Raw genomic sequence first — 21,419 nt, 5'->3', positions numbered from 1 at the left:
CAAACAGACTTAGTTCTTTAGGAGAATCTTAGACTGTTGAGGGCTTGAAGTCTCCGCAGACGTCACCTGGCCCACTGCGTGTTTGCAGTGCCAATCCTTTTCTTCCGTTTTCCTTCTCCTGTGTCTTCCCTCTTTGAAGCCACTATGATGCCACTTTTTACAACTTGATGGGGCTATGTGAACTCACTACTAAGTGGATTATAAAAGACTAGCTTATTCTGTCCATTAAGAGTACTTGTAGGTTTTCTACTATGTGAGGTTAAAAAAATTAGTGGACTTTAAATGGCTTTGAAGTCATACTAATTTGTAGAAAATCATTAAATTTTAAAGAGATAACTTACCTGATTTAAACCGTCCTGAGACAATTAATCATGACCTCAAAATATATGTGCAGCCATGTTTTCATGCTTGTAGTCTTAGAGAAAGGGAAAGCCATCTACTTAGTTACTTCCTAGTGCTCTCTGCCCTGTGAGCTCCACATCTGGAGCAGGTGTGTCCCATTAGCTTTTTGCTCACAGCTCCATTGAGCTCTGTTGCATTATTCAATGGGAAAAACTGAATGGGAAGTGCAGTTACCTTTGGGAAAATCCATTACTTACTCCATGTTAGCTGACTGCTTTTTTTGTGTTTGAGCAACTACTGAATACTTGTACTCCTTTGATTGTAGTCTTCTACATACATAATTGTGGTATGTTCATGACATCAGTAATGCTATCAGAAAAAGAAACATTCTCCATGTTCTATACCACTTTATAGTTGTAGATTTTTCTCACACTTGTTTTGATTTAGTTCAAATACTAGGCAATCCAAAAGGGACATGGGGCTCCAGGGATCACCTATCCCTACTTTCCCAGCAGATTACAGGCACAAGCTTTTACTTAGATACTGGGGATCCGAACTCAGGTTCTCGCGCTTGTATGGCAAGCATTTTATTAAGCCATCTCCTCATTTCCTTTATTTCCTTATACTCAGCCTCATTTCCCAAAGAATATTCTCCATCTTAGGATTCTGATAGTTCAGTCTGCTTCCATTAACAGTCTAGAAACACAGACTTTGAGAAATGATTCCCCAAAGCCCCACAGCTAGAGGTAGGTTGCTCCCAGGAGTAACACACTAGACTGCCTCTTTAAAAAGAAGCTGCAAGATGATTTGAAGCCAGAAGAGAAGTGTAACATTATGTAAGAAAGTTAGAAGTTCATAGTCATCCTCTGTGTAGGAAGTTTGAGGTCAGCCTGAGCTACATAAAACCCTGTGTCCAAACAGAAGATGATAACAAAGAGGAGAGGCAAGGGTGGTGATTAATATAGTCAGGCTTATCGATTAAAACCATCATAACTTTGCTGGGTGAAGAATAGACTTCAGTGAAGATGCTAAGAAACATAGAGACAGAAAATCAAATAAAAATCTTTCTTTGGTCGGGGTGAGAAAATGGTGGTGGCCAGCACATAGGGTAGGCTGGGAAGCAGTGAAGAGATTGAATATGTATTTTGAACATAGAGTCACAAGACTTGATCATGGAATGGATTTACCACTGAGAGATGAGGTTTTTTCTAGAAAGACTCAGCTCGCCACCTGTGTTCATGCAAGTGATCTTAATTTTAATTAAATGTAGTTGGACACACACAAGTAGGTATGAAAGTAGGAAAGGGGCTTAGAGGGAGGAAGAGCAGGTTCAGTGGTGAAAGGGATGAGAGAATTGTGGGGCCCGATATGATCAACGTGTACTGGCAGACCAAATTTTCAAAGGCTCTTAGTTCCTGGTTGAACAGGAGGGCAAGTCTTCATGAGCACTCAGGTGAGAATCAGCTACGGAGCGTTCTGGAGACTGAGTGGAAGACTGAGCTCTGTTTTTCTCACGATGCTTGTCAGACATGCGGTAGAGACCCTTAAAGTGGGGAGTTAGACAATGTGCAGATGGTGAGCTCAGGAGCAGACCCCAGCCGGATATGTCAGTGTAATAAAGGTAAACGTGGCTCTTGTTAGAGGAGCCAGTCATCTTGTTGAGGTTATTGAATCATACTGAGAAGTATGGTAGGTTTTATAAATTGGCTAAAGACAGGCCTTTCAAGGACGTAGGGACATGACTATGACTGAAGTCTGAAGTAGGAATGACATGGACCAGTGGACTTGTTACCCAGCTGCCAAGTCAGATAAATCACCTTTCTATGTGGAAAGACATATGGGGCCTTGCGTTTATTTTTCCTTTATTACTGCTAGGATCGAGCTCAGGCCCTCACATATGGTTAACAAACGTTCTAGCATTGAACTACATCACCAGCTTTCACATGTTAAGCACATTACTTAACATATTATGTGATTTTTAGTCACATAACATTTGATAATGTTTGTGAGTTTTCATGCTTTTATTTGTGAAAGATAAAGCTTCACGAGTAAATTCTAGCTTAATTATATTGATCCCGCATGATGGGTGACTAATGGATGACAGTCGTTCTCCCCCACAGAGCACTGCCTACTGTCCGCTGGCAACACAGAAATGAGCCACATAATCAGAGGTGGCATTTTAGCCGTGGTTGTGTTCCTGTCCCCATCTGATTAGATGCTAGCTCCTCCCTGCACTGCTCATTTGAGATGGCAGGCAGCATTCACATAACCACAGGAATCATCTTTCCAGAGCTCCTCTCTCCCCATCCATCACTGCTCCTCAGAGTCTGCCATGCAGGGCCTCTATAGATAGCTTGACATCCTTCATTCGCAGAACAAAGTCTGAAGACAAATGAGGGGGCCGGGAATCCCTCCAGTCCAAAGAGCACAGCACTGCAAACATGAGTGGGACCTAGAGCGGTGCCCAGCGTTTGAAAATCTGACATTCCACAATGTCGAAAGAGTTGACACCTTTCCAAAATTATCTCCTACAGCATCAGATGTCCTAAGCCCGATTTACTGACTCCTGGCATTCCCATTCTTCTTCATTAGTAATTGTATCTGGGTCTCTCGAGCACAACACCTGTCTTTGTGTAAGAGCTTTGCGTGTCGATCTCTCCATATACATGTTTAATTCTGTGGTGTTATGCGCACATTTTTAACTGAGAACTAAGGAGGTATTTGTAATTTGAGTCAGGAACTTAACCTTTTTCAAGTACTGATTCTTCTGCTCGTCATTTCACAGAAACGAAGACGCAGTCCATCAGATGGCTGTCGCTCCCTTCCTGCTACCATCAAGCTCCCCATCACCTGTTGAGGTAAGGTTGTTTGGAAAAATGCACTCAGTATGTTTTGTCATTTCCATAAAACCTTACTTTTTGAATTTTAATTACATAATATCTGATAACTAGCAAATTTCCATGTCTAAGATAAAAGTATTTGAGGTAAACAAAATATAAGGTATAAAGCGGTGTTAAATGTATTAGAATCAACTCACTGGTATTACCTCTTCAGAGTTACAAAGTTCCTCAGATCTATTGGATGGTCTAGCAGTGGCTCGCTTTCTCTCTCTCTCTCTCTCTCTCTCTCTCTCTCTCTCACACACACACACACACACACACACACACACACACCCTGAGGTGTGCTTTACTAGCCCCCACTCCAAATCCAATCAAGGGCAGTCACCATCGAATCCGATGCTATTCCACTTTTGATTTTTATCTGTTTTGACCAGCTATTGTCTTACACATTTGTACCAATAAACATTGTTTCAATCATGATTTCATCAGCCTTGCAAACATTAAGGTTTTGTTTTGTTTTGTTTTTTTAACTTTAAGACCTCAAAGGGTCTAGAGATGTAGTAGTAGAATCCGTGCCTGGCATGCCCTGAGTTCCGTGCCTAGCACCAAGAGATTGGTGAGACAAATGGAGAGGAAAGACATGGAATAGATAGTAGACATGGTGTCAGAGGGACAGTCCCATGGCCAAGCTACCAGTTCAGATCCTGCAACTGTGCATGAGCATAAGCCTTGAAGAGTACAGTAACCCTTTGACCCACATTTTAGTTTTTGGCAGAATAATGACAATAGCTTCTGTTTTGTTACTAATATTAAGTAATTAATGTGCAGAATGTGTTCTAAGACACCACCCCTGCCCCCAGAAGATGACTGAGACCACAGGTGGTTATTCCAGGCTGTATAAAAGCACAGTGGTTTCATTTGTCTCCTGCTGCCTGTAATGGCTGTGAATATCAACCACATGACTTCTTTACTATGTCCCTGGCAAGCTGGTGTCTCCAGCTTCCTGCTCGAGGCGGTGTACCGGCAGGCACCAGCGGAAATGTACCGGCGGGTACCGGCAGTACCGGCGGTCGGAGGGGTTAGGGAATAACCAAGATAGTCCTTTTATAATAAATCAGTTTTAATAAAAGGGGAAATAAGGGAACTTACAGAACCAAGGGTCCAGCGGAGCAGAAGGTAACGCGGGGGAAAGAAAACGGGGCTCCTCCCGGCGCCCAGATCCTATTTAAGGGGTATCCTACTCCGCTGGGGCAGCCACGCCCCTGAACGCAGGGATTGGGCCAGCTGCCCCAACATCTCCCCCTTTTGTCTAAATAAGGCAGATTCAGAAATCAAATACAACTATATACAACGGGAACAGATCATATAAAATTACAAGAAGTAAACAATATCAGGCGAGGAGCATATAACAAAAAATTTTTCTAATCACTCTACTTTGGGAAGTCTAAATAATGTAGAAGGTAGCTACCATTATCTAATCTTCAACCCCATCAAAGATCTGAGAAGGAAAGTAATATTACCAAAGCAACCAGGAAGCACAAATGAGAAACTTCCAAAATGTGCAACAGAAGACAGAGACAATTGACTACCTGGACAACCACACGAAGTCTTGATAGCAATGTTGAGGCAACCAACTTTGGCTGAGGCCTGAAAAAACCTGACATACCATTATACAACGGCAAGGAACCTTTAGTAGAACTATCCTATCCTGTCTTGGCAAGATAAGACAATTCTGTTTTATCCACTTATGGATATTTCGTAGTTTAGTCAGTAATGGAGGTATGGGCTTTTCTTTGCCCCAAGGCCAGTTCTGCCAAGTAGAAGACAAACTCCCAGTGGAGCGTCTTTGGTGCTCAACGTTCTCTCGGGAGTAGAGCATTGTTGCCAGGAGTGATTGTGTCTCATAAATACAAAACTCTAGGTTAGATTAAAGGCCATGTTCTACAGCTCTTCAAAGAGGTCGAAGATTATGCTATCTATACTAAATACAACCTCTATGTGTCTAAAAAACCTGATTGTCCTAAATATAAATATGACCAACATATAATTCTCAACACTTATGTAACTGTATGACTAATAGAATAAACAACTGTGCAATAAATGAAGACAATGATTTCCAAATGTAAACAGGGTCATTACATAAATAATATCTGAGGTAGAAATGTACATTGCAATATGGTAAACAATGTCAATATAACAATTGTTTCAAACAGAGGTAGTATACTCTCATACAATGTTCAATATATCAATATACAAGAATCAACACTCATATAGTTTTTCAAAAAACAATAACTCACAAAAATCAATTATTCCTTCAGATCACCAGTTAATCCCTCCCCCCCCCTTTTTTTTTCTTAATCTCAGGGTCGTGGGTTCGAGCCCCACGTTGGGTGCCAAATGTACCAGCGGGCACCGGCGGAAATGTACCGGCGGGTACCAGAGGTACCGGCGGTCGGAGGGGTTAGGGAATAACCAAGATAGTCCTTTTATAATAAATCAGTTTTAATAAAAGGGGAAATAAGGGAACTTACAGAACCAGGGGTCCAGCGGAGCAGAAGGTAACGTGGGGGAAAGCAAACGGGGCTCCTCCCGGCGCCCCGATCCTATTTAAGGGGTATCCTACTCCGCTGGGGCAGCCACGCCCCTGAACGCAGGGATTGGGCCAGCTGCCCCAACAAGGCGGCACTTGACAGGTGATCGAGGATGCTGCTAGCTGTGTCAGGCCCTGTCTGGGTACTTCCGGTATTCCTTTCACAACTCCTACACAGACTGAGAGCCAGTATTGTTATTTTCAGCCTTGAGAAGAGACACAGGGGCTGTATCATATACCCGTGGGCCCATGCACAGATGCACCAGTTAGCTTCAGTCTGTGCAGACCTGGCCATGACCACCGAGCCCCGTGCATTTATCATGGAGTACCTTAGTACAGCTGATACCACAAAGCAGCATTCAGCACAGATGAACTGTTTTATTTATTTGAACTTTAACTTAATCTTTATAGTATAAACTAGCTATCTCAAGTCACTTTAAACATAGATGTGCTAATCACAAAATGGTTAGTCATTATTGAAAAAGAATTTAGTCACCTGTAAAAAAGATTTTTTTTTCTTATGTCTTAATCTCGCTGAATTAGTAATTAGCCATAAAAAGTAGCTTGGTGTGATTCAAAGGAGCATCATTGTCTTATGAGCATTTAGAAGACTGTTTTGCCCTTTTTTTTTTTTCTTTTGAGGCATGGTCTCACTCTATAGTCTTGGCTAGCCTAGAACTCATCTATAGAACAGTCTGGAGGCTGGTCTCAAACTCAGAGATCTGCCTGCCTCAGCCTCCCAAGTGCTGTGATTAAAGGTGAGCACACCTGGCCTGATTTTGCTTTTTAAATAAAGCAGGCTGCTAATATTTATCAAGTAGAAATGACGCCGCTTGTAATTTTCAAGATCCTCGTCACAGCAGCTGCATCAGCGTCAGTTGTAGCGTGCCATCTTTCTTGTGAAAGACAAATCACAACTAGGTGCTTGTAAAAATATAAGTTTCCTTTAAAAGAGTGAGGCTCTGGAATTTCTGTGCAATTTCTGTACAGTGTTGTTGCTTGAAGTACATCCCTCAGGGCTCTTAGCTCTCTCCCCAATGGCTCTAGTGACTGTCACCTACAGAAGAGCTCCCTCCTATGGGAGTGAAGTTTATGAGCTCTCCTTACCACTCTGTCTCTTATTTGTCTCCATACCAATCACTCTGCCTTTACCCATAGGTATTTCTGTGAGTGATCAAGCATAATTTATAAGCATATATTTGTCATTTTGTATGACAAAAAGAACCAGTTTAAACCATAAGCTATACATGAAGTGCAGCCACGCCACTGTGAAGTTGAACCTGGCAACAGTAATTCTGCCTGACTTCTATTGCATGCTAGTGACGTCTCACATTCCTTCCCTTATTTGGCAAATATTTAGTAAGCTCATATATCTGACATAGTTCTAGCCAAATTACTTTATGCAGTTATGTGCTAATACAGTCAAAGAAAACATACTAGCAGAATATTGAACTAGGAATGTAATAGTTGTCGAGTGCTTGCCTTTCTTTCCACCCCTTGCCTGTTGGTCATGTGACCTTGGTAAAGGCAGTTAACTCCCAGAGCCTCTCTTTCTCTGTGAAGCCTCTTCTTAGTATATCAGAAGGGAGTAAATGAGAGTCACGTCCTAAGTCAGGAGAGTGCACAGCTATAAATGTTTCTACAGCGTTGTTAGCATTGCTGTGCAGCACACTTGGCCACGGTGACAGACCATTGCAGTGGTGTGTGGCACAGTGTGGAAGTGCAAGCTCAGAAGTCAGGCAGATCTCAGTTCTGCTCTTCATCCTGGAAGGATTAACACTTGAAATGCTTAGATGAATCCTGGTATACGCTGGGAGTTTATTTTGGTTGTATTTATGTTATCAAAGCCTCTAGCATACATTCCAGCTTCTGGCATCTTCCATCATCAATGATTATGAACAAAAATGGGATTTATTTTTTATTAAGTTATTTAATTTTTGAATTGACAAATGAAAAGTGTTTGTATTTACCAGATTCAACATTTTTTTTTTGGAATATGTATACATTATGGGACAGCTAACCCAAAGTAGACAGCATGCATTCCTTCACGTAGTTCTTGTTGTTTTGTGTGTGCGCTAGGATTATTTGAAATCTCCTCAAGTGCTGCATGTCTATAATCCCAGCTTTGAGGCCAAAGACAAAAATACTGTGTTTAAGGCTATCCTGGGCTATGTAACAATATCCTAACTAAACACATAATACAAAACAAACAAACATAAAACCTCTTAGAGATTTTCAAGAATGAAGGCATTATTTTTAATTACAATCTAATTATGTCTTGTACTTTTTTGCCCAATCTACGAAAATTTTAGGGCCTTTGACCTACATTTTCTTAACCTCACCACTAGTAACCACCATTCTACTCTCTGCTTCCGTGAGATTTTTTTTTTTAAATCCATAGTTAAGTGAAGTCACGTGATATTTTACTTTGGACACCTGGCTTGTTTCACTTAACAAAGTTCTCCGTGTTTACCTATGTCATCACTGGTTGGTACTGGTTTGTAAATTAGCACAGTTTGTATGTAAGATTCATTTTCCTTATCCAGCCATCCACAACAAATGCTTGGTCGTGGGGATCTTGGTGCAGTGAGTGTGAGTGTGTACCTCATTTCTTATTATGCTGCCAGGTGTGGCAGCACATACTCCCAGCAACAGAGGCCAAGGGGAGAGAAGAGAATCACGAGCCCAGCCAGTCTGGGTTACATAGCGAGACTGTATGCTTAAAAATGGTTTTGTAGACCATGAGAATAGTAGAAACTAAAACCCAGCAGAAGAAAAAGAAAGGAAGAGAGAGATGTGAAATCAAATAATAGGATATGTTGGAAAATAAACTGAGGTTACATGGGAGACTTGAATCTGAATTCCAGAAGGCTGTGACATGCTGTAGGCACTTGGAGCTGTTGGAAACATCTTGAACAAGAAGACATCCAGCCAGGGCTGTAATTCAGGACTAGCGAGTGACAAGCATTAGAGGCGTCCTGAGACTCAGTGTGTAAAGACACTTGCTAAAGGCAATGGTAAATGTGTGAGATGACTCAGTGCATAACTCGATGTATAACAGACAACCCGAGTTCAATCCCTGCAGCCACATGGAAACCAAAACAGTTACCATAAGTTTTCTTACTGCCACACGAGGGCATACACACATAAATAAATAAAGAGGATGTCTTAATTGAGGAGGGAAAACCAGTTAAAAAGTCACTGCAGGGGTCTCAAAAGAGATGGTGGGGGCTCAAGTAGAATGTGGATGTTGGATATTCATGGCATCCCTCCTTAAGGAGTTCTGGATCTTGTAAACATCTTCTACAGGAGGAACTTCTGTCTTGCTTTTGCTCAGAGGTTGTGCTTTTTAAATACCACATGAGAGGGAGTGCCCAGTCAGGAAGAGCTGAGGAGATGGTTGCAGAGGGACAGTCATTACCATGATTGCCATTTTACCACTAGTTGTGCATTGCCATTCTGGAATTCCTGCTCATCTAAAAATGTGTTCATGGTAGTGGTTAGGAAAGAGAAATTCAGGTTGTCCTATCTAGCAAACAGGATTTTTTTTTTTTTCAAAAAGAAATACATGTGAACTTCTGCTGCAGTGGGAATTAAAAGCCCTATGTGATGTTCTGAAAAGTGCACTGGATTTAGGAACACAGTCATAAGATAGTCTAAACCAACAAACATGGCTCTTATTTTAAAAATAAGAAACAAGCCAGGTGAGATGGCACACACCTTTAATCCCAGCACTCAGGAGCCAGAGGCAGGCAGATCTCTGTGAGTGGTAGGCAGCAGGCCAGACAGTGCTACATAGTGAGACCCTACCTTTAAATATTAAGAGGGAAACAAACTTTAATTATTCTGGGAGGCATGCCTGTTAGGTTTTTAACTTAGTGACATCTCAAATCAAAGGAAAACAGTTATTTTTACCCATGTGTTTTTGTCATATTGATACCGTGCATGGGAAAATGGGAGTAATAGCACTACTGTTCCTCTGGTAGAAACGTCTTTCTAAACCACCAGAACCTTCTTAGCTTGAACCATGCCCTGCCCTCAGAGCAATGTTCCTGCGCTCAAGCTTCTTTCTATGTAGTTAGTAAGAAACTGTGCATAAATCGTTTATCTGAGAAAACAAAGTAGCATAAAAATAAAGCAGCAAGGTGACAGCATCTCCTGCAGTCCTGGCACTCCGGAGGTAGAGACAGGATTTAAGACCAAGACAAGCCTAGGCTAAGTAGTGAGACTCTGTCTCAAAAGTATTAAATTAGGAGGCTGGGGTGTGTCAGTGAAATGTCTGCTGCATAAGGGTGAGGACCTGAGTTTGGGTCTTTAGCACAGGCCTGAAAGCTCTGCAGGTAGAATATCTGTTCCCCAGTGTTGGCCAGCTAGTCTAGCCGCCGGTGAGCCCAGGGTGAGTGCTTTCTCTCTTTGCACATGCTCGTGCATACACACTCACACATTTTTTTTTAACTATTGAAAATACAGATAATATAATCTGATCATGGTTTCTCCTTCCAGACCCTCTTCAGTCATTCAGCTCTATGCCTTTCTCTATTTAGAAAACAAACAGCAAATTTAAAAAAATGAAACAAACCAGTATAAAGATAGCAAAAAAAAAAAAAAAAAGCACAGGAACCATGCACACAGATATACACACAAACAAACAAAAACAACAGGAAATCGGAAACCATAAAAGCAAAAGATCGAGTTGCGCCACGGCTCCTGAGCGGCGCCAGCACCTTCCTCAGAAGCTCGCAGCAGGCGGCTGGCCCCTGCTCCACGGCAACCATGTGCGACCGGAAGGCGCTGATCAAAAATGCAGACATGTCGGAAGAGATGCAACAGGACTCGGTGGAGTACGCTACTCAGGCGTTGGAGAAGTACAACATAGAAAAGGATATTGCTGCCCATATCAAGAAGGAATTTGACAAAAAGTACAACCCCACCTGGCACTGCATTGTGGGGCGGAACTTCGGTAGTTATGTGACACATGAAACTAAATACTTCATCTACTTCTACCTGGGTCAGGTGGCCATTCTTCTGTTCAAATCTGGTTAAAAGCATGGACTGTGCCAAACACCCAGTGATCCATCCAAAAACAAGGACTGCATCCTAAATTCCAAATACCAGAGACTGACTCTTTAGCTTTGCTAAGGGAACACCTGGTTTGAATCTGTTGTGTTTTGTGGGGAGCATCATCCTCTGTACGAGTTTGTGGTTATAAAATAATTAGTAAAACAGCTTACATTTGTATTTATTTTCTAGGCCATACTTCTGTACCCCCCCCCCCTTTTTTTCCTCCCTTAGGCCATTCCTTTAAAAATAAATGTGTTTGAGATGTGGGAAAAAAGAAAAACAAAGGATCAATGAGATAAGAAAAAATGTCCAAACAAATTAATATGAGGCAAAAAAAAAAAAAGTCTACAAAAATACCATTGAGTTCATTTTGTGTTGCCATCAATGTGCATGGGGCCTGCCTTTAAGTGTGGTTTATATATCCAGTGAGACTCCCCTGGAGAAAATGAATTTTTCCTTTGCAAGTGGTGGTCAGTTGGAGATAGCTTCTGGGCTTGTATCTCCTTCCCCCTCTCAGGGCCAGCAGCCTCTGTGCAGGCCTGTGCGTGTTGTCACAGTCTCTGAGTTCATTTGTGCGTCAGTCCTGTTGTCTGGAGATACTGCATCCTTGCTGTCATCCCTGCCCTTCGGCTCTTACAGCCTTCTGCTTCCTCTTCTTCATATTTCCCTGAGCCCTGAGGGGAAGGGTTTGATGAAGACGCCCCACTCAGAGCTGAGTGTTCCAAAGTCTCTCACTGCACATTGTCCAGTTGTGGGTCTCGATGTATAGCTCCCATCTGCAAGAAGAAGCTTCTCTGGTTCCAGTCCCAGCCCAGTATGGCCCCATTTTCCCTTCTAATTAAAAATAGTTAAAACATTAAGCTAAAAAAAAACAACCATCATCACCTTATTTGGGAGATTTCCGGTGAGCCCAACAGAAAAGAAAAGGTTGGAATTTCAAAAGGTGTGTGGGGGGATGTCCTTAATAGGACACAAACACACACACCCCTTTACCATCTTTATAGGACATGGACGGACACACACACCTTTACCATCTTTGGGTGATGCTGTATTGGTACCTTTGCCATTTACTCATCTATGGTCCTTACTTCCTCTATTTCCTGACTTGGGTCTTCCTGGGGAGTTGTTGCCGTGAGCAGGCTTGGCCAAGCCCACCATATTGGACAAGTGATTTGAAGATCAGCAAGAGAGAAGTGAACACCTGTCTCCTGGATTAACGGACTCATCTTGTCAGCAGCCACTTTGCTTCAGCCAGATGGTCTGCAAGTCACCAGGGATCCTTGTTCCTTAGAGTCATGCTTCTGACCTCCTTCCTGTCTCTGACTGTTTGCCATGTTTTAAGATCTTGGCAAGTGGGGTGTTTTAATGGCTCCTTGCTGTGTGAGCCATTCTGTACTCAGAGTGGAGATGCAATTTTGTTCTTGTGTTGTTTAAGCACACACACTATACTTGCAAACCTTAGCTTGCCTAGAGAGTAAGTGCCCATTTCCAACCATTCTCAATCTCCCCGCCCCCTTAGTCTCCTTTCCATTTCGATTTTGACTTCATGTCCTCCTCAATGGAGGCATGTTCAACTAAAAGCAGAAGAGAAGGTTTTAAAAGGTGAATATAGTCCCACTTAGAGCACGGCCTTTGAAGTGAGGCAGACCCAGGAGGAATGAATCAGACAAAGGGCTTGAAAGAGGCACCAATGTTGGCATCAGAGATCTTTCAGTCCCATCAGAGATCTTTCAATCCCCTCAGAGATTCCCTGCATATGTAATTAGGATGTAAAAGAGATGCTAATGAATGTTTCTGAGAAAGACTAAACATGAGTGCATGAGTGCCAGCAGAGTGGTGCTGTGTGTTACAGGGAACAGTTTATAAAATAGTGTGAAGTATAGTATAATACAGACATCAATAGTGATTAAAGTAATTATCTCATTATCAAATAACATGCACATACTAATTGCTTTGCTGCACAAAAGTGCAGTGTGACTAGTGACATCGTACTTTTGCACCAGCATTACCCTCAATGTGTGAAGCATGTGCTAGTTTTTATGTCAGTAGACAGAACTTTGAGAAAATGTCCTCAGCAGATTGGCCTGTAGGCAAGTCTGCAGAGCATCTTCTTAGTGACTGAAGTGAGAACAAGCCGTGAGGAACAAGCCAGTAAACAGCACTTCTGCATGGCCTCTGTGTCAGTTCCTGCCTCCAGTCCCCACCCAACTTCCCTCAGTGATGGACATTGATTGGGCATGCCAACTGGACAAACCCTTTCCTCCTCCCATAGTTACTTTTGGTTGGTGCTTCATCACAGCACTAGGAACCCTAAGACATATGGAACCCTACTATGGATGTGGTCCATCATTGAAACATTACTTTGTGGTGGATGGCTACCCAGTACTTGTTTCTTTAGGGGCTGTTTGTTTGTTGGCAGGTCCTTGCTACACACAGGCGTGACAGCTCCCCGGAACTCACCCACTCTCTTCCCTGGCTCTTTACAGTTTTTATCCTCCATCAGCTTCACCTTCCAGCCTGTTTTCACTTTCCCTTCATTTCTGCCCTGGCTGCTCTCTTAACTGTTCAGTTGCCTCTCATGTAGTAGTCAGCTCAGCCTGAGCCCACCAAGCTCTCTGCCGTCATCCCTGCCAGGGCTGCTCTGCTGCCTCTACTGCTTCATTCTTCCCATAAGCAGCTCAGCCCACAATCCTAAAAATGGAAAAGACCCAAGAAAAGCATCTTCACTAATGCAACACCAGGGGAGGCAGCTCAGGAGGGCTTCTCTCAGTAAGTTTTAATTGCCTTCTTAGTCAGAGGAAAGTGTCTACCTCTATCCCAGCACAAGTCACATTCAGATAGCTTAGGGTTTGCTCCAAATCTGAGCATTGTGTCTTAGGTGTAGGTGGAAGTGGTTGCTACAGTTCACTAAAGCTGTGGTAGCCAAAGTCTGGTACAAACTTTAAGAAACTGCTCTGACTGAGGCTGCACTTTCATTACACTACCTGGGATTTAGCTGAGATAAAGGCATCCCAAGAGTGTTCTAGACTGTTGGTGCTGGCATAAGTCATAGTGGCTGTTTGACAGACAGTTCTTATACTTAGTGGATATACCACCATCCAGCTAAATTGTTCACGACTAGCTAAGCTATGAAAATGGTTTCACAAAGAACCTGGTTGTTATACTGCTTGTTGGCCCCAGCATCAAATGGAGGCACAATAAATTAGGAAAACACAGTACAACTCACAAGGCAAACTCAGAGATGAGCTTTTAATGGCAAATAACTTAGGTTCATAGAGGAGAATCTTAAATACAGCTGCACTTGTATGACTCTGCAGGTTCCTGAAACAGCTGTTTGTTCTGTAAGACTGGTGCCTTGGAAGGAGAAGTTGACATGGAGCCTAATTTGTCGTACATATTAACATGTTGGCTAGGTGAATAACTCTAATGAAGCCTCCATGGAATAAAGAACACTATCACCAGACATTCAGACATTCAGAATTACAACTGCTGCATGTGGTGTGATGAGCTGTGTGGACCAGGGACTGCTGCTGCTCAGGGTTGAGGATATATCTATTGATTGTACAGGGTGCCTCTTGTTCTGGGTGACTTTCCTACACAGAATTAGTTCTTTAAATGCATTCGTATGCCAAGATTTTATCGACATACAAGAGGTATAGAAAAGCATCAGAATCTCTATTGTAATTCTTGTATATTTGTGATACGGATGCAGCAGACCAGGAACTGAGACACTCGGGTCACCCAGTGCTGTAGGGCTTTGTTGAGTATTTGCCACCTCACTTTGTGTTTCTGTTATCCACATCCACACAAGTACATAGCAGGCTTTCTTCGCTATTAATTATTGTTTGTTTTCTACCAAGTCCTATGGTGATTGTTGAATGTCTTTCTGTACTTGTTTTGTGCAGCCGTGGGAAAGCAACACTTAGAAAATTGCTCACTGTACATACAGTTACCCCAGGCTGTTCCTGTTAAGTTGGACCTTGGAGTAAAAATACTAATTCTAAGCCCCTCCCTCTTAAGGCCAGAGACTTTAAAATCATATGCTTCTGTAGCAATGCCAATTTTCTTTTTAAAATTTCTCTCAATGGGCCAGTCAGTGATGGCACACACCTTTAACCCTCAGGAGGGAGAGGCAGGTATGGATCTCTTGAGTTTTTGCCAGCCTGGTCTATAGAGCAAGTTTCAGGACAGTCAAGGCTACATAGAGAACCCCTGTCTTAAAACAAACAAAAACAAAAAAAAACTTCCTTTCATTGTTTGACAGTCCCATACACTTAATTTATAGACTACATTTCAGCTGTTTTCACCCCTGTTATCGCTCTATCCTCTCCCATAAAAGCCTTCTGCTTACACATCCTCTCCTACTTTCTGTCTTGTTGTATGTGACCCACTAAGCTCAGTGAGAGTTTCCTGCTGTGGGATAATACTCTTGTACATTGTAAAGATTTGTCATTCATATTGGTTTAATAAAATACTGATGGGCCAGTAGCCAGGCAGGAAGTGGGGTGACCAAACTAGGAGAATTCTGGGAAGAGGAAAGGCAGAGATGCAGTCACCAGCCAAATGTAGAGGAAGCAAGGTGAGAAAGCCTTACTGGGAAAAGGAACCAAGTCACATGGCTAAACATAGATAAGCATTATGTGTTAATTTAAGTTGTAAGAGCTAGTAATAAGCCTGAGCAATAGGCCAAACAGTTTATAATTTAAGTCCCTGTGTGTTTACTTGGGACTGAACGGCTATGAGACCAGGCAGAACAGAAACTTCTGTCTACAGTTTCTTGCTTAAACACAAGTGGGAGGTTATTTACTGAAGCAACAACAAAATAACACTGTCAAAAGTCCTTCAGGGAGGGTAGGACTTATGGACCCCCCAAGCCAGATCCATGATGAATGTAGATAAACAAGGAACAGTCAAGGTAACCCTTTGCCATCAGGAAGCCACTTGAGGGGCCTCTCACAGGCCCCCCATACCAAATTCCGTTCAGTTGTTTTCCTGTTGTTATGGAGGAAACTCCTTCCTGGAGCAATTAAAGAACCTAATGCCTATTGTAAGAAACCATACTGCTCTGGATGATAGAACAGCTATGGAACAAAAAACTCAATAAAAACCATAAAGCGAGTGTTTTGGCAAACTTCTATAAATGAACAAAGATTAAAATTAAAAATATGAATAAATGACATTGCCATTGAAGGTCTGGTAGACACAGGTGCGGATGTAACAGTAATTGCACCAGAATCTTGGCATCCAAATTGGCCACCTCAGGACGTAAATGTTCAGCTTTTAGGGATTGGAACTCTATCTCAAGTTAAACAGAGCATGAGGTGGGTCGAATGAATAAGACCAGAAGGAGAAAGAGGAAAATTAAAGTCATGGGTGGTTAACATAGCAGTGAATTTGTTGGGACATGATTTGTTACAACAATGGAATACCAGATTCACATTCCCCCAGTCTCAGAATGCACATTTGGATCATGTATACAGAGTCTCTTCACAGCAGTAGAAACCCTAAGACATCATGTGTCTTAGTGACTACATCAGTTCAACCACATTCTTTCTCTAGGCACATATGATTACAATTCTGTGGGGAAAATAATTTTTCAGTGTCTATTGGCTTGTAAAAACTAAATCTGTGGGCATAAACATCCAGATAAGTAGTAAAATAAAAAATAAAAAAAATAAAGCCAAAGATGAAGAACTTCCAGCAAACCTCCAGCACACGTTTCTTAGTCTTGTTACCAGAACTGACAAAGTTCATCATCCAGGTTCCTGTTCCTGACAAACTGTTGACAAGAAGAAGGGACCTGGCCTGAGACAACCAGCCAGCCTGGAACAGAGAACAGGCCAGCTTTCCTGAGGAGCACTACAGGCAGCAGGAATTGATGCCAGTAAAACAAATGGGCAGATGTGTCTACTGGCTTTCTGTGACAAAGGAAGATGGCAGGATAGCTTCTGCAGAAATAGTGTCCACTGTAGCTTTAGGAACACCACCCCCACAGCTGTGCAGTGTGTGTGGCTTGAGACAGTGTGAATGAAGAATGACATCTTCGCTGTTTTTTTTTTAACTGTCCCTTAGGACCTGGGTGGCACTGAACCTGTCAGCAGTGAGGAAGACAGCAGTGTGGACGTCAGACACCTGCCTGATACTGAAAGCCCCAAACCGGTAAGAATCCTAGACTGGGAGGGCACAGGGCAGGAGCAGGGCTTGCACTCACTACCCTAGACGAAGGACTGCTGCCCACTGTCCTGGTCACAAGGTACTTTGAGCTCTGAGACAGGAACACAGTATCTTCCTCACCACACTTGAACTGTGCTGTCTAGGACTACAGTGGCATCCAGCCCCTCCTTCTAAGTGCAGCTCAGCCCTGGGTATTTCCAGGATCTGAACTGAAGGAACCTTAGCAACACAGGAAGAGACGATGCCTTTGTTTCCTAGTAAAAGATACTTAGTTGCCCCAGATGAAGGAAGTTATGGCTGTCCCACCCGGTGCCTTTGACATCTTGTCTGCTTTGAACCAAGCTCTCTGCTGTGTTCTGCATTGGTGACCGTGGTAACCGTTCCTTTATAAGTAAGGACACGAAGTTAAGGAAGTTAATTTCCTTCAAAGGTCAATGGCTGCTTTGTGTGCATGCTGTCTGTGTCCGTGCCTTTTTTCATGATGTACCTTTCTGGTTTGTATGCAATCACTTCCAAAGCTGGACTACAGTTGTTAGAACTGTGGGCTGGCCCTGGTCTTTGTTGTCTCCTTGCCCCTCTGTGGTTCAAATGTGTATAGATTCCAGAAGCTCACCATTTAGATGATTTTAAATCTGCCTGAGGTTTTATTTTACTTGAAGGAGTTTGAGAAATAATTCACTTCTTTATCTTTCAGCTTTTAGAAAAAGTATGTATTGGAACTCTTTAGATTTTATCTCCAACTAAGTGAACTGATTTGCTCAGGTATAAAAGAAAAGTTACTTCAGCAAAAGTAGAAATTGTAGCAGACCACTACAAACTAGCAAACTTTGTGGGACACAAGACCCCACTAACAAGGGGAGCAATAAATCACACATGGGGCCCCCTGTTCTCTTCCAAAAGGTAATGCATATCTGCACTGAAAAACCATTCATTTAAATATAAGTTAACTTATTGTTTGAGACACTGTGTCACTATGGACAGCAGTGGTTCTCAACCTTCCTGATGCTGGGCCCCTCTAATATAGTTCCTCATGTTGTGGTGACCCCTACCATAAGATTATTTTATTACTATTTAACTATACTTTTGCGATTGTTATGATTTGTAATACAAACATCTGATATGCGACCCCAGAGGGATCACGACCACAGGATGAGAACCACCATGTTAGAGAAAAACATTTTAAAACAACGTGATTTCTGTAGCAACCTCAATTCAATCTGCAGAAGAAATAGGAGAGGGGGAGGGAGGAAAGGAATAACATTTTTTATTTCTTTGGCGAGTCTGATAGTACCAACAAGGCTGTCTTGTAGGCTGCAGATAGAAGCCATTCTTCATCCACTCTGTTCCTAGGCACCAATAGTGAAGAAACGGTTCACAGACGAAAAAAATTTTCAAATGAAGCTCAATACTTCAGGTCTCTTAGAGTTGTCTGTGAATAATCTCTTCACTATTGGTGCCTAGGAACAGAGTGGATACACACATACGTGTGTGTGTGTGTGTATTTTGCCTACGTGTATGTCTGATTGTCGTCTGGGCTTACTTTTAAGTATCAGTTTATCCAAGAATAACTGGATCCCCTACTCTTGTTATGTCCCTCTCCTTTTATTCCTTCCCTTCCCATCTTCCTCATTTTCTGGTATTCTAAATAAATTTCTGTCACCATTTCAGTGGAACCTATCCATGGTCTAATTGAGAGAAGAAAGATAACCTGAATTTGGACACATTTTTTAGCATAATAGAAATGGTCTCATATAAGAGTTTGGCCTTAACCTGTTGTGATGGCACTTAACTTTATCCCCTCAGATTATATTCCTGTAAAGGTAGAACTAGGGTTTGGATCCAAGGAGTCTGGCTTCAGTATTTACTAGTCTCAAACTTGGAATGATCTTCCTGCTTCATCCTTCCAAATGCTTGGATTACAGATGCGAGCCCCCATGCCCTGGGCTCATAGTCCCCAAGTGAGTTTTTGTTCTTGATGTTGATTTTGTAATTCTTATTAAAGCCTTAATGGGTGGTAGTAAAAGGATTGTGTTCCTGGTTTATGTACAACCTGAAAAAGTAAAGTGTGCTCCCATTAGATCAGGCACACTGTCTCAGTGGGTGGACCAACCCCTTGCGGTCCTGACTTCCTTGCTCACCAAATCCAGCTGGACCGGGACCGAATGAACATGTGATCAAACCGGACTCTCTGAATATATATATAAAGTGTGCTTTTCGAACCCAGAATGAAAGTACGAACCACTGGTGGGTCTCCAGGAAGAGAGATGGGTAGGATGACTGTGTGAAGAGGGTACTGGGGAACCTGACCTACCCGACTGTGCAGTCTCAGAAGCCCCACAATAGGTTGTCTATAAGCTGAAGAATCACAGAAGCCAGGTCCAAAGGCCTTACAACCAGGGATGTCACTGAGACAAGTTGTGGGATTCACGTGCTGGAGATCCTGGGTGCTGGTGTCCAAGGCCAGAGGCTGGTATGGCTGCCCAGGAAGGGCAGGGAAAGGAATTGCTTTAGCTCACCTGTGGAAGCAGTGGTAAAAGCCAGGAAACAGGTGCTGAAACATGAAATAAGTTGTTTAAAACCACCCAGCATGAAAGCTGCACTCCAAAGCACTGTGTAGTAGAGGCAATCAGAGATACAGACACAATGGAACCAAAGTCTACCATGAGGAACTCACACTGGGATCACTCTTTACTGTACACACACACACCTCTAAATCATCAACTCCTAACATCAAAAAGATAAAAACAGGTCACTAAAAAGTTGAAATTTAATGACTCAGTAGTTAATTACTCAGTAGTTAATGACTGAGTTACAGACAGTTGTGAGCTGCCATGTGGTGCTGGGAATTGGACCCTGGTCCTCTAGAAGAGCAGTCGGTGCTCTGAACCATCTCTCCAGCCCTGGATGACTTTTCTTAAAGTGAAAGAAGTATCAGGGATCTCTCTACATGTATGCAGGGAGCCCAGTGATGAGCAGGACTTCATCGTTTCATTGTTTAGTTAGACGAGGCCTCCCTAGGGACTCCAGGCTAGCTTCAGACGGATGAGCCTCCTGCCTTAGCCGTACAAGTGCATGGCATGCACTACCATGCCTGGCTGTGTTTTTAGAGAGCTTGAGATACACAGGTGCTCTCACACTAGGCTCCTGTGTTTAGAAGCTTGTTGGTTAGGTGGGAAGGAAGGAGTAAAATGGGGCGGGGTTCACTGCTTTCTTATAACTGACCTCTTTGTTGGCTGCTGCCTTTGTATCTCTAGCCATGTCTTGGCCCCTAATTTTCTGGTTTCCTATAAAGCCAATATGCCTTTTCTGTCTTCTTGGCCATTCTCCTTGCTATTACAGTTACCAAAACAAAATAATCATAAGCAACCAGCTCACAGTAAATAATAAAGAGATAACTAAGGTAAAGAATGGGAGAGAATGCTAGTATTTTTCCAGAGATATAAAATAGTTGGTAAATGTGTGAAATCTGTTCAAGATTCTTGACCACTAGAGAAATGCGCCACTGTAAGACGTAGCTTCATGTATCAGTCACAGTGATGTGTGGCTTTGCAGCTGGTAGAACAGCTATAATCAACACAGCAGATAATGGCAGCTGCTGTGGTCTGGAGGAGCTGGAACCCACTCATTAATCCCTGGCAGGATTCCAGGAATCTGCTACTGAAGGTAAACAGATACCAACTCCCATTAGGGTAGCTGCAGTTCAATTATATTGAAATTTCTACTTTGATTGAGCTAAGAACTAAAAGTACTTGGCATTCACAGGTCATATGAATGAGGGCCTCATCTAGGGACATCTGAATTGAGATTTGAAGAAGCTTTCGGTATATTCTATCTTAGTCTCTATATGGGGATTAGTTCCCAGGCCCTCAAGATACCAAATCTTTTATATAATGGCCAAATCCCTTATATAAAATAGTAAGGTGGTTTGCTATAATCTATACATATTCTCCTCTTTAAGACATGATTCATATAATACCTAATATAGTATAAGTTATACTTACACTGTTGTATATTATAGTTGTATTATGTTGCTTCCAGAATAATCAAGAAAGTGATCTATATGTGTTCAGTGCAGATGCAGGTTTGTTTCTGGTGTGTGGGTGTTTGGTATCGTCCATTGTGGTGGCTGAATTGTAAATAGAGCCTGTTTTAAATAAGCAAAGAAGGCTGACTGTGGTTGGGAATGGAGCTGAAAAGAAACAGAGAAGGGACTGGAGAAATGGCTTAGCAAATAAGAGCACACACTGCTCTTACAGAGGACCTGAGTTTGGTTCCCTGAACCCATATGAGGTGGTTCCAGGAAATCCAATGTTTCTAGCTTGTATAGGCACCTGCACTCATGTGCATATACCCCCACACAGATACATGCATACATGTAATTTTAAAATAAATAAACTCTAGAGTGGAGAGAT

The 21,419-nt window shown here is 42.4% G+C and overlaps 2 protein-coding genes across 6 annotated transcripts in view; both read left to right on the top strand.

The window, feature by feature from the left end:
* Nucleotides 1-21,419, top strand: part of Patj (PATJ crumbs cell polarity complex component) — a 302,434-nt gene that overhangs the window by 201,946 nt on the left and 79,069 nt on the right. For all 5 annotated transcript variants that reach the window (XM_038332714.1, XM_038332713.1, XM_038332717.1 and 2 more), the window contains 2 exons: nucleotides 3,128-3,200; nucleotides 16,906-16,992. In XM_038332714.1, the coding sequence (XP_038188642.1) occupies nucleotides 3,128-3,200; nucleotides 16,906-16,992 (160 nt within the window). The remainder of the gene's footprint in view (nucleotides 1-3,127; nucleotides 3,201-16,905; nucleotides 16,993-21,419) is intronic.
* LOC119816249 (dynein light chain 1, cytoplasmic-like) lies at nucleotides 10,535-10,985 on the top strand. The gene has a single exon (XM_038332719.1). The coding sequence runs from the start codon at nucleotides 10,546-10,548 to the stop codon at nucleotides 10,813-10,815; it is 270 nt and encodes an 89-aa protein (XP_038188647.1). The 5' UTR covers nucleotides 10,535-10,545; the 3' UTR covers nucleotides 10,816-10,985.

This window comes from Arvicola amphibius, chromosome 6 (genome assembly GCF_903992535.2).
Source record: "Arvicola amphibius chromosome 6, mArvAmp1.2, whole genome shotgun sequence".
Classification (NCBI taxonomy): Eukaryota; Metazoa; Chordata; class Mammalia; order Rodentia; family Cricetidae; genus Arvicola; species Arvicola amphibius.
The sequence above is the reverse complement of the archived record's forward strand: the minus strand, read 5'-3'. Positions and strand labels throughout refer to the sequence as shown.

Coding starts and splice junctions, on each gene's coding strand:
- LOC119816249 (XM_038332719.1), top strand. CDS start 10,546: ATGTGCGACCGGAAGGCGCTGATCAAAAATGCAGACATGTCGGAAGAG.